At 37.0% G+C, this 20,467-nt stretch overlaps 1 protein-coding gene across 1 annotated transcript in view; it reads left to right on the top strand.

The window, feature by feature from the left end:
• The first annotated feature begins 1,667 nt into the window (after window positions 1-1,667).
• Epha6 (EPH receptor A6) overlaps window positions 1,668-20,467 on the top strand; it is a 900,945-nt gene continuing 882,145 nt past the window's right edge. The window contains exon 1 of the mRNA XM_028760223.1: window positions 1,668-2,333. Within this exon, the coding sequence (XP_028616056.1) occupies window positions 1,952-2,333 (382 nt within the window). The 5' untranslated portion in view covers window positions 1,668-1,951. The remainder of the gene's footprint in view (window positions 2,334-20,467) is intronic.

Genomic DNA, 20,467 nt, shown 5'->3' on the forward strand with positions numbered 1-20,467 from the left:
AGCTGTGTATGAATTCATAATGAGCATGAACGTAGCCACCAATCAGAAAGCGTCATTACACTCTAGTTCCCACTTGAATGTTACATTACTCTTTGGGATTCTGGGCTTCCCTTCCACCTCTTTCTTTCCTTCTGATTGACTGTAAAGCAAGGACTGAAATCCTTTAACTAGGATGCGAGCCACAAACAGCACTGAGCAGCAAGGAAATCCGAGGAAACCCTTCTTTCATTTCTAGAATTCCTGGTAAAATGTTGACCCTAGACCTACTCCGTTTAAGGTTCCTGACACAACTATTCCCTACCTGAACCCTCCACACAATTGAAAAATATGCTCTCCATGCTTTCTTACAAATTCTCTTCGCTTCTCTCCAGTGTCATCAAAAATCCTTCAAATATCTCCCTTCTAGTGCCTTTGCAGGTATTTAAAAACAAAACAAAACAAAGACAAAAACAAAATAACCTTACGCAAGCTTGATAATCTGCTCCTCTTCAATAAAGAAAACGATAATAACGTTAACGAATGCATTACAGAAAATCCAACGCCAAGGATAAGCGACTTAACAAACATTGTAAGTTTAACCTGAAAACATCCTCTGCTTTATCCGCAGGTTTAGCCTCCTCTTCCACCTGAGAGCAGTGGAGGAATTTTTGTTGTCTACTAACCCCCTCTAGCGCCGAATTGGCTGCACCCGAGCCACAGCTGCTGCCAGACGGGAGATCGCCCGGCTCCACCGAGCTCAGCAGTGCTCTAGGGCCCTGCCCTCCACGCACCTCTCTCGGTTGGCAGCAGGGAGACAGCTTGAAGACTGCAGGTAGCAACACCCCTTCTCATCAGCTAGTCCTGTGCCTAGGCCCAGGGCGGAGTCCCCCCGCCCCCAAGTAAGTAGCCAGTGAACCGGCTTAGGAGCGCCCCGACCTGGGAGATAAGAGGGTGTTGAGAAGGGGTATCTCGGGCAAGGAGAGCGCACCGGTCGCCGCGCGCTGCCTTGGACTTGGCCACGCACCGCTCAGACCTCGGGCTGCTCCCAGCTTCTAGCCCGACGCCACAGCGGAACAGCGGACTATCCAGGCCCTTGCAAGCCCGACACCAAAGCTGCTACGACGATGCTAATGACCTCCATGGCTAAGTCACCACCTTACGCGGATGCTAAGACCTGGGGGAGCCGAGGCGCCAGGCACCAGTAGACTTCCTGCTCACAGTGACTCCTTTTCTTAGCCTTTTACCTCCCTATGCTTTCCAAGGACTCAGAATAGGAGAGGTGGCCACAAACCTCAGTGGCCAAGTTTGGGAGGCTGGCACTCAGACACTTCAGGGCTGACCACTACCATCGCCAAGCTGTGCCCTGGGGCCAGGAACGCTGATCTGAAACCCTCACCTTTTCTGGTAGCAGAAATGTCTCGAAGGGAAAGGTGGTGTCCAGAGCCGACAGCACATCGTTACATGGGGGAGGGGGGGACGCAAGTGCTTGGGGGACTAATGTAGCTTCAGAGATACCCAATAAACCCCTGCTACGGCCGGGGGGCGGCGCAGATGTCTCTGAGCCAGTGGTGTTCACGAAGCCACACTCGGCCCAGGATACTCAGTCAAGAGGCTGAGTGCTCAGTCCGCCCCTCCCTGGGACCACTTGAGATCCCGCTGAGCCTCATTCGCTGGGTTTCCCAGACACCAGATACGGGAAAGTTCTGGATGCCCAGGCTACCCTTGCAATTTGCTGTGTCTCCTCTGCTCTGGACTCTGCAAGTGCCTAGTTGGGTTCAGAAAGGCACTTGGGTCCCCAGAACTGCACCTTCGCTACCCGCCCGGACGACTCTACCCACCCCCAGTACCCTCCTAGAGTCACCCTCCCCCGTCCACCATCCCCTCCCCCAAACTACAGCCAGAGCTCGCTCTTGCGCGCGCGCTCTCCGGGGCCCAAGTGACTAGTCCTCGCTCGAGCGGGACACGGTGGTGGATGCAATTCCCCTCGCCTCCAGCCGCTTGGAGCTCCCCGGCGGCGCAGGCAGCAGCGTCCCCTCAAGCAGCTGCTCCTGCATCTGGGCAGCCTGGACCCTCGTGCCCTGCTCACCGGGCCTCGCGCGGGGGGCGCCCCGGGACTTCTCCTGCGGACCGGGTGGAGGAGGAAGAGGAGGAGGAAGAAGAAGAGAGCTTGGTTCAGGACCCCCATCCTACCAGGAACACCTGGCTGCGCCTCTGCCACTTCTTTTTAAGGAAGAGAAGAGAACCAGCCAGAGCCATGGGGGGCTGCGAAGTCTGGGAATTTCTTTTGCAATTTGGTTTCTTCTTGCCCCTGCTGACAGCTTGGACCTGCGACTGCAGTCACGTCTCCAACCAAGGTAAGGGACAAGCAGAAGGGTTGGGGTGGGGGTGGGGGTGCCTTGAGTACACTTGTCCACTACTGCAGGTAACTTTGTCCCTGGGTCAGCTCCTCTGGACTTGCGATACTATGAGTTCTAGAGCGCGCATGATTAGACCACCTGAGACCAGCGGCCCCTAGGGCTTCGATCCCTTCTGTCTCTTGAATTCTGTTCGAAGCTCATACATTCTCAGCACTTAGGTTCCTTCCTGGCGGTTGCCTGATTGCTCCCACTTGCGCAGTCTCCACTGGAGGTCAATCTTCATGGCACAGACCTAACTGCTTCTTGGAGATCTTTCACTAAATGGCAACATGTGGACTCTCCTCCACAGCAGATTAAAAGAAAGGTCATGACTTTCGCTGTACCCCGTACACCTGTAACCAATGATCAGCCTGTTTTCGTCCAGTAACTCTGGGTCGACCTTAGCCTATATTAGTTTCTGGACTCTACCATGTACTCTCTCAAATTATCCACAGAACAGATGCCTGCATATCGGTGTTAATGTTTCCCTCATTTGAAAGAACTGGGCAGACAAGTGTTAAATCTGAAATTTCAAGTTATGAATATCTGACTCATAAAGTCTAGTTGCTGTCTGATTTTTAGAGGACTTTTTCAGTGGGTAGTGGAAAGGGGAAGGCAAATACTATGTGAGGAAAAAAAATGATGAGAAGCATGTAAAATATTTGTGTATTTTCTTTCTTCCACTCAATCTTCCGTGAGATGTAGCTCTTTGGATCCCTGCTATCAATGTTTAAAGATATAGAAAAACGTCACCTGCATGTTCTAAATTGATTTTTACACTAGGTATCAAACAGCCATAAAAGTTTTCCAGCAGGTAGCTGGCTAGATGCTCTCACTGATACAGTGGGATCATCAATATGTCACCTGTTAGCAGAGACTCTCTATACAGACTTGAAAATGTAATACAGTTTTGATCAATTACATCTTCCTTTTAATATGTAAGGTATGTGTATAATGAATGGCCTAGAGAACGTTTTCTGAAAGTACAAATAGAGGTCAGATTAGAGTGTGCTTTGTGCTTGATAGGTAAGAGGGTGCGAGAAGGCAAGCCAAACAACGAAGGCTTACTTTTGTTACACTTGCCTATGGCCATAGTGTTTTCTCTAGAAAGGAAATAATCATTCAGAAAGAGCATTCAGATGTTCCTGTTTATAAGCAATACCATTGATATGTTTTGCTTATTTTTTATCTGACAAAATGCAATCACAAATATATATTTTTTGGAAAAAAAATCTGTATTTTTTGGAAAGCACATGCGAGCTCGACATGTCACATAAGTGATGGCTATACTTCCATAGCCTTCCACAGCACTATGTCTTCAGACTCTTGCATCCCTCATTTGGATTGTTGGTATTAATTACCCAGAAGTAGTTTAGTTTACTCCTGTGAAAATACAAAGACTTTTAAAAAATAACATGAAATCATTTACCGGTCCTTTTATTTGGAAGGAAAACAATTTTTAGAAATGAGGACATCAGATATATATCAATACTAAAACTATTAACTATCAAAATTAAAAATATGTACAGCTTGAGATTCAAGTTTACTACAAAGTTTGAAGTGATTCCAGTCTGGATTTTCCTTAATAGTTAATGCCTGTAGCACTTATGTAAGTCAGCATCAACTCTAGGCCCTGGCTGGATTCAGCAAATAAAGCACATATGAACATCCTCAAAACTAAAACGCCATACTGAAGCATGCCGTGTTGAGCTATAATGTTACAGATATTTATATCAAATGCAAGAGCTTAGTTGTGGAGTTTTTTAACCTTTTTAGTAATTATTTTATTTTGTTTTTTTGTCTTAATGAATTTTAATGATGTTTTAACCGTAATTAAATAGGAAACATCTGAAACATATTGTTTGTTTCAATTAGCTTAATAGTCTTTGGGAGTATTTCCCAACTATTCTATCAACTAAAATCCTCTATTGGAGATCACCAAATAAAACTTTTAATTTGTGTTGTAGCAATATATTAAAAATACAAATATAAACTTACTGGTACTCAAAAATAAAGTTGGATAAAATTGAGTTTGTTCTCCAATGCAAAATTACAAATTATGATCACATTTTTTTATCAGTGATAATGGTTATTTGTAATATTGTGGTGAATAGAGATTTTTGCCTGGCAAACTTAAGAGGATATTCAAATATTAAAATAATCATATAGGTCAATAATAAATTATCAGCCTCTTTATACTACTCTTCTGAGTACTTTAGAGTAAGTTTCTTAACTTAAAATTTCATAAAGAGACAGCAAATTGAAAATTAACTAAATTGAACATTATCTAAAATATAGAATGTTACAGAATTATATGAATAGCACAAAATGACACAAGTAAAAATTGTTTTTAATTATAAAAGATATAAATATAAATGTCAGATATTTGACTCATACTCAGTTTTTAGCAAATACTTTTCACACTGCTCATAATTTTATTAATATTTTATTTTTGAAGCCTGCTATTTTATAGAGAGCAACTTTTCATTTTTCTATAACCTTCCTTCTTGATTAAGGACATTCACAAAATGAAATGTCATTGCTGTGTGTCTATTTTTACCAAATGATTATATATAAAATCCTTCATGGCTGAATAGATTGGATTCACCCTCTGACCTCCTACCCCATCTTCCATACTAAGGCAGAGTCAAACAATGATGCTGACAAGAAGTGAACTACCTCCCTCTTCAGATAAACCTAAGGGAAACTTCTCTATAGAGAAGGCTTCCTGCCTTTAAGCTGACTGTAGAGCTGTGTGCTGTAAAGACAAAATAAATCAGATTGAATCTTTCTTTCTATTACCCATTGCTCTTTGAATCAATATGAAAGTAATGGTCCTTCCCATATCACTTCATCTGATTAAGCAGAAACATGATTTGTATTGGACTCTCTCATATGCCTCTATTTTCTCTTGTATTTAAAAATCACAGTATTTTTGAGGTATCGGCAATTTTCATTTATAACTTACGTTTTAATTTCTGAACATATATAACCTTGCATCACCTTACTAGTGACTATGAAACCAAGCTTGCTTCACGTGTAAGTTAAGCAAGTATAACAATTATAGTAGTTACTGGCTATCAGGGGTCTATTTATTCAAAGATTACTCTCCTTTATAGTCTAGATGAGTTGATGCATCTCTTGGGGTGCTCGTTTATAAAATTAATCAATTCACACAAAATAATTCATTAAGTCAATGTGCTTGGCTAGATGAAACAGTACATTTATTTTATTATCCTTAATGTGAGATATAACTAATTTTCGTACAATCCCGGACAAACACAAATATAAAGTAGGCATATCTCTAGTTGATTTTGCTAATTTTTCAGTTTGTATGAAATGATGGTAGGTGATTGGAAGTCGTATGTAAGTATAAGTAAACATGTTAAAGCAGAAAATATCTACATGAAAATCAATGGTCTAAAATTAGTTGCTCTGAAGTAAGGATCATTCATAAATTGTTAAAACAGAAGTAATTAGATATCATAAAAGTTACTTTAATTGGGGCAATTAGATCATCTACAAACAATATGAAGGATTCTTCAAGATAATAAAAATAATTTTCACAGACAAATTTTGGATAAGTATAGAGACGTCTGTAGTGATTGTCACAAGCCCTCTTGGAATATATACATACAGCCTAGAATTTGACTTTGTTATAAATAGGAAGTCCAATCTGTTGAGTTATTAGGAATAGCAACCAATATAGAAAGATAAAGTTGTCTTTTGTTTGTTTGTTAGTTAGTTTTTTCTGATTCTAGAGTGATTGTCTTATTCTGTACATTGTTTGCTCTGGGTTACAAGTAAACTATATCTGAAAATTTATTTCCCAAAAAAATATAGTCACTACTTCATTAAAGTTATGTTCTCTAAACTCAAAGTAACATAAATAAAAAGTATTACAAACTAATATAGTGTATTGCCTATTTTATGTTAATTTTCTAATGGAGAAAATATTATTTTAAATATGTTAAATAAGATGACATATAAGATTTTTAAGACCTAAAGATCACACAATAAATCATGTATTTGTCTACAAAACCATTCTCTATTGCACAATCCTTAGTAGCTGTCTACTAATTTGTTTTCTCTTCCACATCCTCAACAGCCACACCTCTCTCCTGGTCCCACATAAGTATTTTCACTACATGTGCCCATTTGTTGCAAAAAATAAGATTCTACTTAAAATTTAACATCACAACATTCATAGAAGCCTCCTTCCTTTGGCTTATCATTTCTTGGCAGTGTAAACATTGTAGGCATTAATATGCATAGTTAAATAGTGAAAATAATGTTACTGATGTATTTAAATGATAATATAAAATTGATTAAATATCCACAAAAATTAAGTAAATTTAGAATATATATATATATATATATATATATATATATATATATATATCACTATTTTTTAAAAAAGTTAAAAATGTATCACTGTTATCACTGCTGTATCTTGAGCATTGTTTTTAGAATGTAAAGATTAGTGGTTGAAGAAATGGCTCAGGGATGGACAATGTGTGCTCGAGGATGACAGTAACTTGCAAATTTAATATTCACAGCATTTATGCTTTTGACCACCTGGGCCACATATACATACACGTACACATTCATACACATATACGTCATAAAATATAATACACTAAATAAAAATCCCCAGCTTCTAACAAAAGAGTAAACTACTCTATAAATAAGGAAGAAACAATAAAATGAATCTTAAAAAATAATTTTTAGATGATGAAGAAAAACAAGAAGCAGGTGAGCATATTTTGTTCCCTCCATACAACCTTGGAAAATAATAATTAAAAATCGCAGAACAGGATGGATCCCCAGGTGGGGCAGTCTCTTGATGGCCCTCCCTTCAGTCTCCGCTCCATTTGTTTTGTCCCTGTTCTTCCTTTGGACAGGAACATTTCTGGGTTAAAAATTTTGAGATGGGTGGGTGGCCCCACCCCTCAACAGGGGGGCATGCCTATCTGCTGGAAGTGGGCTTTACAGGATCTATCTCCCCTTCTCTGCGCAAGAGGGCAGATACTGGATGGGTAGTGGTAGAGTAACAGGAAAGTGGGATATCATTTGAGATGTAAACGAATGGGAAGATTATTAGAAAAATAAATATTGTTTCTAACCCCCCAAAACAAATGTAAACTAATAAAAAGATTAATTCAAAACAAAAACTCAGAACAAATTGGAGAAAGCAACAGCATAAAGAATCAAGGGACAATCGTGGTTCATTAAATGAGAGTTTTGAAAAGGGCCTGTTTTGAGGTGAAATTTAAGCCTCATTCTCAGGAAAGAGAAACAAATAACTTGTTCAGAGTAAGGAATAAATTAATGCTAGAGGAAAATTATTTGGATTTTTAAAAAAAATTTTATTACTTTGATTTTTTTTACAGTCTAGTTTTTGCCCCCCTCCTGTATTCCCTCTGACTGTTCTTCATCCTATTCCTCCTCCCATCTGTTTTCAAAAGGATGTCAAGATCCCCACCCTACTCCTGAGCTCCCCACTCCCTGGATCCTCAAGGCTCTTGAGGGTTAGGTGCATCTTGTCTCACTGAGGCCAGACCAGGCAGTCCTCTGCTGCATATATGTCAGGGGCATAAAGAACTATATTCTCCATATACGAAAAACTGAGTCCAGTGTGACTAGAATTTACTGAGAGAAGAAAGGAATTGCAAAAGAGCAGCTTGAAAGACAGCAAATAGACTTAATGGATGAAAAAGGAGACACAGTAAGAACTTGGGCTCTAGAATTGTCTCAGGTAAAATGGATGCTAAAGGATCTATAGTCTATCTCAAGAGCAAAGAGATGCCTGGATGCCTGTAAGAGGCCAAGTGGAAATCGGCTAGTCAAGAGAATGGCTGTGACAGCCTGGCCCAGAGCAGCGGGAGTGGAAACAGACGACATGTAGGATAGGAAGACGTAGATAATGGGAAAACATTATTCTTACAGAGAAATAAATATGCATATTCAGCATCCCTATTGTATTTTTTTGAGAATCTTTATTATATGTTGTATTATCTCCCATTTAGTGATCTTGCTTTGTGAGTATTCATCATCTATGGGTTAAGAGGAATTGAACAAAACAAAAATGCTTCACAAAAATACTTAGCTTATTTCCCATTTTTTGTCAGTCCAAACTGACTGATATAAAAGTATAATCATATGAGACTAAGCTGTACTCCTCCATGGCCTCTGCGTCACCTCCTGCCTCCAGGTTCCTGCCCTGTCTGTGTTCCTGCCCCGATTTCATTCAATGGCAAATTGTGATATGGAAATATAAAAGAAATACCCCCAACAGAATAATTATAAAAATAGATAATGATATAATATGTGTACATTAACAGAGTTGGTGATGAGCTCCCTATGTACGACTTCTGTGCCCCTCACTTGAAAATATTATCTAATCTTAGTACCATTTACTGTCTCAAAAGACGTGTACATGATGCCGATTCATACTGCGTCATCAAATGCAATGAGCTATTTTTCTTCTTTCGCCACAGCTTTCTCTCTGTAGTTGGTTTTTTGTTTGTTTGTTTGTTTGTTTGTTTGTTTTGCTTTTGTCAGAAAAGAATGACTCAAGTATGTATGGTCTTCTACACATCATAGTGTTACAAAGTCCAAGTATCCGGGAATGAAAAGCAACAGCGGAGTTTGTAAATGTATCAAACTGTATGGGATGTGTTTCAGTGATACTGTTTATTTAAATTAAAATTCCAACTAATTCCATACATAAAATGAGACAAGTTGTTTTCAGATATTTTTGAGTATCTCTCAGCATCTTATGTAGATGAAGCACAATACACATTAAGAAAACTTTTAAGATCTGGAAAATGGAATTTAACTGTAGGTGATGTGTGGGAATAGGGACGATAGCAGACCATCCAATAAATTTTGCCAAATTTAAAACATCCCTGGGCTATTATCTACCTTCTACTGTGAGTTGCCTTCCCAAAAATAACATTTAAAAAATCATTAAAAACACATGATAGTAAAATCTCCCATAAAATTTAAGAACCACCCAAAAGGAACACAGTGTCATAAAAATGCCTAACTTAAACAATGCTTCCATAAATGTGATGCCTATTTTTAAATTCATACTATGATCATTTTTCATGTAAACATTTGTGAATATTTTTAAACATATTCAAATATAGTAAATCTTTACAGAATGTTCAATAAACAATATGGCTTCTTATAGGATACACAATTTTAGTTTTAAAGTATATATATATTCAAAACATGATCATATTATTCTTATTTACCATATTTTTTAAAGGCCTTGATACATGCTAGGCAGTAGATGTCTCATCTAATATGTTAAGTGTCTGGCCCCACATCTGGCAGGAGAAAATTGTTTTCTCAATATTAGAGTCACTAATCTGGAAAGTAGTTTAAAGGCATGTTTGTAATATGACGTATATATCTTATGACATATATACACATATATACACATACTGGTTTGTGTTCAAACCTCAAAGTAAAAGCCAACATTCTGTACCATTTTGTTGAAAACTGAACCATTATTCTTGTGTAATTTATGAAAAAGTTAAATGAGAAAATCATTCCTTCTTAAGATTTTCTATTCTTAATTTTATAGATATATAAATCTTTTTTAATTTTATAAAGTTCACAAAATTAATTAAAATACTTACGGTGTTTGTTCGAGTAAGAGATAAATATATCACCAATTTATAACTTTCTACACACTGACAGTGAAGTGGGAATTTTTGAAGGGCTATTAACTGACTTACTCCTGTGTGTTCAAAATAAAAGGATATTTATTTAAAACTCTAATTCACCTTGAATATATAAATTTCCACTTTCAAATAACATTAGACATGTTTTATCATTGTTTGGTTTGGGGTATGTTGTTTTGTTGTGGTTTTTTTTTTTAGCATTGGAGAAAAAATTAGGAGGATGATTCATGCTTTCAGCCTATGTGCTGGGTTGAAATATATGAAAAATATAGTCTTCTCCTTTCTGAGTGCACACCAGAGATCTTCAGCTGCTAGGCTATATGCTGACCTGCACTTGGTGAGCATACTTGCAAATAATTGTTCTTCCTTATATTCCATTAAGATATATCAGATGTTAATATCACATTTTAGGATCCTTGGAAATACAAGATAATATGGACTTGGAAAATCAGTCATAGGAATATAAAAAGACTTAATCTGTTGTTCTGCTCTTGCAATTTCCCATTTATGTGAAAAAAATACTTCATTTAAATAAGGATTATTAACTGAACATGTCCATTTGCTAATTACAATATATGGATTATGCATTCTCTAGTGTGACTATGCTATACTATCAAACATAATCTTTGTGACACAGGGACAAATAGATATGTATTATGCTACAGTAATTAGAATATACATCTAGAATAAGAACACTTTTGATTCATATTTATAAAAATATTAAATCCCAGTGATGGTTTTTTGCAGTTTTATCCATTTAATAAAGTTCATTGTAATCCAGAGAATAAAAAGCCTTGTGTTAGAATTAAGAATGTTCCAAATAACAACTATGTGAGAATAAGTAAAATGTATGCAAGAATAAATTAAATCTATACTTCCAGGTTAAATCATGTTGAATTATATTTGATGAGAATGAGGCTTTTTTTAAATTTTACTGTAATACTTAAGTATAACTAAAAACTATGTAAATTAGAGCTATAATTAGAGACTTTAAGTATAAAAATTGTCTAAGAATAGACATATTGCATAACGGAAATAGTTTTATAGACAAATAAATAAAACTACAGAAACAACATCCTTCAGTAAACATATCAAATAAAACAGAGATGTGAACAATACTGAACATGCCACTATATTTTTAGTTTTTAGTTTGAGTTGTTTGTTTGGATATAGCTCTCTTTGTACCACAGGATGACCAAGTACTTTCTTTGTAGCTCAGACTCACCTTAGACTCTTGACATTTCTACTAAATTAACCTCTCAATACTGAAGGTACAGTAATGTATGACCTGGTGTGGCACATGGGACTCTGAAAGTAAGCCTGTTGGCTAAGGATTCTCCTTGATGTGACATGTGGAAAAAAATACTGTAACCTATGGCTTTTCATTTCTGAAAATATAACTACCTATTAATGAAAAATAATCTTAGTTAAAACTCATTATGGCAAATCCCTTCTGTGGTTTATTTTTTTTTTTAATTTAAAGTGCACTTATATAGTGTTTACCTTGTGTAACACACATTAAAATAATTAGTCACCACTGTATATTAGGATGTAAGGCTGAGCAAGTTATAAGATCCGATTGCATAAAATCAAACCTGATTGTAGCACATTCCACCTGAAAACATGACTGTACGCAGCACAGTCTATTTGTTCTCCCATAAAATAAAGTCTGTGCTAACTGTGAACATGTTAGAGCACCAGTATACTAAAGGAGGTTCACTATTACCTTGACTACTTCATATGCTTCATTTAATGAAGGACAAGTTGTAAAGAGACCTTGATTTTTATTTAACAAACCGATATATTTGGCACTGCAAACTACCAGTATAGCAAATTACCAGCTATGATTTAAAAACCAGGTAAAATTTAGAATGCTCCAATTTTATTGTGATTTTTATGACTCCACTGGAACTACAGGCACTGAGGGGACAGTAACTTATTGTCTTACACAATTGCTCTAAAATAACTTCATTTTATAGATTCAACAAAATGTGGTTCATTCAGGTTATTAAAATAACATTTTGCTAGTTTGTTTATTTAAAAAATGTTTTTGTGTGAAAACGTTTGTAGCATTCACTATTTTAGAAATCTATTTATGGATACAACTTTTTCTGGAATTTTCAAGGATCCTATTATCTCAAATGGTAAATTTATATTTAAGAAATTGAGCTAGTACTTTCAAGTTTTAATAGGCTTATTAAAAGCAAAGTCATACTGTTTCTTTAAAATTGCTACCAAAGCATATTGTAACTTTCCATATATTTTTGTAGTGAATGTCTGAAATGATTATTTATTGAAATGAATAACAATCTTTAAATATGCAATATGGTCAATTTTGTTACTTAGATACAAACACAACAATTCTTACATTTTAAGAAGCATACATATATCTTGTAAGATTTTTGCTAGTTTCAAAAATAAATAAGCATGTATTCAAATTTAAAATAATTATTGTTGCTATGCTTCTCCACGATGCTGGGTCCAAACAAGTCCATGACTTCAGAGAGGTTACTATTCAGCTAATGCTGGCTAGAGAGATTACTCAGTGTTTAAGGGAACTTTCTGCTCTTGCAGTGAACTGCAGTTCGCTTCCCTGCATTCACTATTGGTACAAATCACCTCCTTCTCTAGTTTCAAGGGATCCAACATCCTCTCCTGTCCTTTGCAGGCACTATGTATGCAAAGATACACATGGGGAAAAGCACTCATACATAGAAAATCAAGTTAATCTAAATATTTACCCAATAAACCTATGTAAGCATCAACTTATAAAACTAAGCATGTGAATTTAATGGTGGTGAAGGTCGGGACTCCTTAGAAAAATAAAAAGTGCTCTTCTCAAAGATCCATAAGTTAATATACAAGAACAATGAAAATAAGGAGACATTTAATAAGTTGAGAATGACCGTATATTGGGCATGAGCTTGTGACTATGTGAATAAAATCTGTCCTCACTCTAAGCTCATTGCCATAACATCGAAGAGGTGTCCATGGCATCAGTGCCCTACAGATACAGCAAAGGCCATAAGAAGTGATTTGATATAAATTTCATGAATAAAATGGTCTGGTTAAGCATAGGATATGGCTTTGACTCATTGATCAGAACATGTTAACTTCAGTACCTGAAATACGATAATGAAGATGGAACTTTCATGAGGATCACAATTTTTAAGTAATTTTGGAGTATCTTGTCACCATTTAAAAGTTAAACCTTACCGTACATTGAAAGTAGAGCCATTACCATGTAAATTGTACTATGGCTTAGCCTGAGTGTGGAACTGATTATCGCATGGTATGATTTGGCTTTTCATTGAAATTTTAAATATGACTTTTCATAGCTTTTTTATTTAATTCTAGGACTGATTGTAGAATACAAAACACATTTCTTAAATTTTAGCAAATTACATGTATAGCCGGCTGTTGATTACTTATCTTTACATGACTGCAAAATTAGCAATATCTGAATGGTTTGCATGATATAAAATGTATTAATAAAATGTCTCTTTATCACTGGGGGATGCCTGGATGAATATATGCTTTCTGAGCAAGTGTGAACACTTTATGTGTAAGGTCCCCTGAATCCATGTTCTGTAGTGCACACATCTGTAACTCAAGTGCTAGGAACAGAGATGAGAAGACCATGAGTCTTAGTCTTGCATGACAGAGAGCTCCAGGTTCCATGCGGTCTCTTAGGGGAAAAAGAAAAAAAAATAAAGATGGAAGGAAGGGAGGGAGGGAGGGAGGGAAGAAGGGAGACCTAGGTGAAAGGAGGGAGGAAAACTAAGGGAGAAAAGAAAGAAAATTAAAACTATGAAGAGCAATAAAGGAAATCATCTCAAGATCAACACACATGCAGGATATCTGTATGCACACACATACAAACACACACACACATACAAACACATGCACAAGCACACACACAGATTAAATGTGTCTTCAAAGCAGGGATGGTTGTTTAAATGTATAAACTGGCTTTTGAGAGCGGAGGCAGTTTTCTGCCAAGCCTTGGTTACAGACTGAAATTCTGCCTCAAAACAAGCAAACAAACATTTCTTTAAAATCCTGTCCCCTAGTTTTATGTCTTATTTTCCTGCTCCATGGTCACTTCCTCCTTCTTAACTTTATTAAGCATTTAGTTTTCAGCAGGGCTTTAGAAAATTGGATTTGCAGGTATATTTTAAAATATTTTTTAGAAGTTAACTTACTATTTGATAGATTCTGTATTTTGTATTTGAAAACTATGCCTTTAGAAGCATGTAAAAGTAAAAATTGCTGCCAGAAGTTGGTATTTTTGAACAGAAGAAATCAATTGCAGATTACACATGATTAGCTTCTGACATTTAGATTTGTACATTTAGAATGTCAAAAAGCACTGAAAACTCCTAATCTAGCTTTTAAATTACATGAATACTCCTTATTTTCTAACATTTCCAATATTATACTATCTTTCCTTTTTCCATAAAACTATATTTTTCTAAAATAATGAAATTTATTATAAATCCTTTTCATATACCTGATAGATTTAAATAATTAACTGAAAAATAATATGCATCTTAATAAGGCAGATGAATATGCATGTGTCTATGTTTGTTCATATAACCAGACTTTACTGAGTTGAAAATTTTCAGTTTTGACACTTTAAATTTAAATGCTTACTGTACACTCTTATGCACATACCACTGCAGACCAAGCCCTCCCCCATGACAAGGATCCCATCCTTAAAATGCATACTATCCTCAGTTGAAAGTTCTACTCATGAGGTAGCAAAAGAATCCAGAAACATAAATAGAGCCTGAAAAACCGAAGACAAACAGCCAATTTCCTCCTCACTATATTTGACATTGATTGACCTGTTCTCCAACTCTCTCTTTTTTTTTTCTTGAGGTTTGCCTCATTAGTCCTCAATTGTTCCATGAAACTAGGAATGTGTTCTAGTCCAAAGCAAAAAGAAGGTGTAGTTTATACAATTTGGCTATTTTTTTACATCTCTGTTCTTAAATTAAAACGATTATAAAATTTCTGATTTTAGGTTCCAATTCTTTTTTTTAATATAATTTATTTATTTTTTTTCAAATTGTAATTTATACTCATTGACACAGGGGTTATAAACACAGAAAGGCAGGATGTGGGGAAGGGGATGACACTGGAGTGTGGGTGTTCAGGGGGAGTACAGATATATTTCAGAACAGGGTATCAGCTGGGTAAGTGTTCAGGGGACAGGTCGCTATGGCTCTGCCTATGATTCACTTGTCCTTATCTAAGTTGATATTATCTGCCAAGGCTACCTATTTACAAGGTCTATGATACTCAGGTTGGTAAATTGTCACAAAAACTCCCTGTCTACAATAGCTTATAGCCATCTGTTTCAGTGTTTATCCACAGAGACCCAAGACTTGGTGTTAGTATCTATATATGACAGGCCTATTGCTGATTTTAGGCCTATGAATGATTTTAGGCCTTCAGTGTATAAGCAGGGATGCCCCTGACATCTCCTCCCTTCTCTAAGTATAGACAGGCTGTGGCGAATCTAATCTTGTGAAGGCGGGGATAGAGGCCTGACCTCCATTAATTGAAGGGGACCTTGTAGTGGCTCCCGTCCCCCTGTCGTTGTCCAGAGAGGCATGAGGGCCATACCCGTACACTTGGTATATGCTTCACAGTCATCCCAACAATCTCTTCCATTTGTTGTTGATTGTTTTATTTTGTAATATTCTCTGACCAGCAACAGTGATTTAAACCCTCCTGAATGTTTCTCCTCTTCAACACATTTTACTATTGAGATATGCTTCTGAAGATTCATGCACACATTGTCCAAGAGGTAATAGAAAAGTGAAATATCCATTTGCCAATCACCAAATACCAGTAGCTTATGTGTGAATGTCAGTTCTTTGTGAGAGGTCAGTGACAGCTAATTGATCTTATTCTTAGTAGAGTTTACATCTTAAACAGTTTAAATCTGAATTGACTCAAATCCACTTATCTAATAGCCTGGGAAGAACGGGTACCTGCTTGATTAATATTTGTAGGAAAGAAAAAGAAAGGTATACTTAAGCCCAATTAAAATGTTTATTACATAGAATATGGCTGAAAAAAAAGCAGGTGTATGTGACTCTCTACTGTAATAACGTACTGCTCTCAAGCCAATGTTCTGCATTTTAAAAAGAAAAAAGGTGACACAAACTATAACAGACCTCACTATTCCTCACCCAGACCTGCCAACTGGGAGTTCTGTGCCTCCTTCTTCTCATAATGCTGTCCAGCTCAGAGTAAGCTGTTTAGGAGAGGAAAATGCCTCAACATAGTTAGTTGAAAGAGGTTTTGAGAATTTAAGTAGGAATTTAAGATAATTTTCCACAGAAAAGTGAGTGCCATTTGCTAGACATCATTAGGCAAGAATTTCTATGCTGGGGCACATTACAGTTTTACTAAGTGATCTGTATTGGTCTTGTCTTCAGTAAAGTTTCTAAGGTTTTTGTCTCTCTTGCAGGAGATTGGACCCAAAGCCTCTCTTTTGCATAATTATTCCACTGACTATACTGCAGAGCATTTTTCTGATGTGTAATGTGTTCTTTTCTGGTGTTTAATAGTTAGCAACCTTTTTCTATCATTTTAGTTCATTTTCCTCCATATATTATGACTTTCTGTTAATATGCTTTGCCTCAGTGTCTACCTTGATGGCAAGCATTTCTTTTGATGTTGTATTCTAGAAACCAATCAAGTAGAATGCTGAAAAATATCCATACAGTTGAATTTATTACTTCTCATTATTTATGAATTTAGTTTTCTTAAATGACAAGAAAGAGACAGAAGATTTATTTGCTTGGAAATAAGCATTTTATGTTGCAGCCACATTTATAAAAGGAAAGATTTGGGATCAAATTAAATAATCTGAAATGGGAGGATATTCAGAGAGATGACTTCATTTGTCTGAAATAATTTCTTGAGTGATATTTTCTACTTCAATAAAAAAAACTAAGTTTTTCTTTGTAGAGTAGTTGGAGAAATTTGTGTTCTTATTAAAATGATTATGAGAGTAGAAAGGATAATGAAGGAAGGCTTGTAACAGGGTGAGTTTGATGGAGACTAGCCAAGGAGACAGTATTAAAAGGATGGTTAGGATTGCCATATTTGAGACAAGAATTTGGGGGTATGGCTCCTGTACTTTTATCTTCTGACCCCACCACCTAGATCATCAAATCTCAGTGTTATATTATGCTCTGATAGCCCTCTCTTCCAGGATGATATCCCCAAGGATATCACAACTATAGCTTAGTGATTTTTTTAATTTTTTTGTTTCTTTTCTTTTTACCTTTTTTTCTTTTTTCCTAATCATTCCATTCATTTGCATCTCAAATCTCTCATGTCCAGGTTACCTCTCCATAACCCCCCCACCCCAGTCCCACATCTGCTCTGTCCTCCCTCTCCTTTGCCTCTATGAGATTGCTCTCCTAACCACCCACCCTCTCCGGCCCCACCACTCCAGCATCTCCCTACACTGGAGCTTCATAAGGACTAGAGTTTGTCCTGCTTGGGAACTCAGAACTGCTGCTGGGTCAGGAATTTTGGTTTCATCTGGTCCAGTGTCCCTAATTCCTCTACAGAAAGTAGCATGCATCTACTTAATGTGACAACAACCTCCCAGGAAATTTACAGAGGTCAAAGAAATTGGGTCAGAAAACAGATCTCTGTACAGTCTCATTAGTAAGCTCTGCATATTGATTGTACTCACAATTTATATCTAGAGGTTGGGAATGATCCCAGCTTAAGTTTGTAGTCTTGTAGAAGAGGGCATGTGTGGCTTGCTGACCAAGGCCACACTTTTTTTTTTTTTTTGCTGGGTTGACAATATCATTTCTCAAGAATATTTAGCAAATTTTATTAAAAGTTATGGGATCCTTGGAATTTTTAACTGTTAAGGATTAGGGAACATTTGTTTTATATGTGGCAAAGGGTATAAACCTACACATATTATAGAGAAAGGAGTGTACAATTAAATATGGTAACACTGTCTAACATATGAGGTAAATGGAGCATAAGAATATATAAACACGGGGCTGCAGAGATGGCTCAATGGTTACGAGCACTGACTGATCTTCCAGAGGTCCTGAGTTCAATTCCCAGTAACCATATGGTAGCTCACAACCATCTGTAATGGGATCCAATGCCCTCTTCTGATGTGGCTGAAGACAGGTACAGTGTATTCCTAATACGTAGTCATAATGCCAAAATAAGTCAGGATTTGAACCCTTGAGAGTTTAGTTCTAATTAAATATGTGTATTCACAACCTTGTGTGATGCTGTCATTGCAAAACAATTAACCTTAAATAACTGAGTGGGTGTGTTCTTCTTGCATTTGTAGACAGGAATAGATATGGACCTTGGTAGCTATTCTGCCCTTTGGAACTATCAATAATTTTAATCATTTTGCATTCAATAACCAAAGAAGTTTTCTTCTCAAAATAGTGTCTGTAGGGACAGGGAGAGCAAACCAGTTGGTGCTTGAAGTACAGATATGAGAACATGAGTTTGGATCACCAGCACCAATGAATACAGCTAGTTGTGGAGACATGTCTATAACTTTAGTATTGAGACAAGAGAATTCTAGGAGCTCATTGGCAAGACAATCCCAGCAGAATCATCAGAATTCAGGTTCAGCTGAGAGACCAGAAATACAAGGTGGAAGAGTGATTAGGTTTTTATATCAATATTTTGAAATATAACCTGCTTAAGTCTGCTATGCAGGGAAAATAACTTGGAAGGTAAGCTGGCACAGGTGCTGGGTAGTACCTGTTCTCTGTACTTACAGAGAGAGATGAACTGAAAACCACCAGCATCATTGTGCTCAGCAGCCTCTCTTTCCATGTACTTGTGAAAACACATCAACAAGGGAGGGTTTGAACAACTTGGAAAAGGAAATAAAAAGCCAAATTATTTCTGACTATATGTATTGATTTTATGCTACACTTTATCTTTTTAAGTAAATACAAAAATTATGTACTTATTTTGCTAATGCAGTTTTCATCAACAGTAATTTGTATACTAGTTAATCAAACAAATTAGTAACCAAAAGGAAAAAAGGAAAGATATTTTTAAGTACTAGATGAAAAAGGAAATTTCATACAACTGCTAGAATTAACAAAATACAAAGAAATTAATTTAGGTATTTTAATGTCTTATTGTAAATTCTGTCAGTATTTAAAAATAATTTTAAAACTTATACACTTAAAAATATTAGTGATCTAGCTTATAAAAACCAAAATTATTTAGAAAATATCTTTCTAAAAATTAGTTTTTCTGAATTATATGAATTTTAAGTTTTAACAAAAGCCAAAGACAGTAGTTATAATTTTAAGGAATATTGTGCCTTTTTTTGATTGGATGTTATATTTACATTTCATATGTTATCCCCTTACCACATCCCCCACCCACCCAGGAACCCCCTATCCCCTCACCCCTCTTCCTGCTTCTCTGCGGATGTACCCCTACCTACCCCCCACTCCCACCTGCCCACCCTCAAATTCTCACCCCCTGGGGTGTCCAGCCTTCATGAGACCAAGGATCTCTTCTCACATCTATGCTCAGGAGGGCCCTCCACCCTTACATATACAGGTGAAGCCATGGATCCCTCCCTAAGTGCTCCCAGGCTGGTGGTTTAGACCTTGGGAGTTCTGGTTGGTTGGTATTATTGCTATCCTCATGGGGCTGCAAACCCTTTCAGCTCCAAAAGTCTTCACTCTAACTCTTCCATTGGGAACCCCATGATCAGTTCAATGGCTAGCTGTGAGCATCTGCCTCTGAATATGTCAGACTCTTGCAGACCTCTGAGGAAACATCTATATCAGGCTCTTATCAGCATGCACTTCATGACTTCCACATCAGCATCTACCTCTGGTGACTGCACATGGGATGGATACTCAGGTGGAATGGTCTTCAGACGGCCCCTCCTTCAGTTTCTATCCCTCACTTTGTCTCCATATTTGCTCCCTTGAGTATTTTGTTGCTCCTTCTAAGAAGGACCGAAGCACCCCAACTTGGTCTTCCTTCTTCATGAGCTTCATGTGGCCTGTGAGTTGAATCTTGGGTATTTCAAGGTTCTGGGCTAATATCCAATAATCAGTGAGTGAATACCATGTGTGTTTTTTTGTGATTGGCTTACTTCACTCAAAATGACATTTTCTAGTTCCATCCATTTACCTAGGAATTTCTCGAATTGATTGTTTTTAATAGCTGATTGATACTCCAATGTGTAACTGTACCACATTTTTTGTATCCATTCCTCAGTTGAAGGACATCTGGGTTCTTTCCAGCTTCTGGCTATTATAAATAAGGCTGCTATGAACATAGTTGAGCATATGTCCTTATTATATGTTCAAGCATCTTCTGGGTATATGCCTA

This window comes from Grammomys surdaster, unplaced genomic scaffold (genome assembly GCF_004785775.1).
Source record: "Grammomys surdaster isolate TR1022 unplaced genomic scaffold, NIH_TR_1.0 126398, whole genome shotgun sequence".
In the NCBI taxonomy this organism is placed as follows: Eukaryota; Metazoa; Chordata; class Mammalia; order Rodentia; family Muridae; genus Grammomys; species Grammomys surdaster.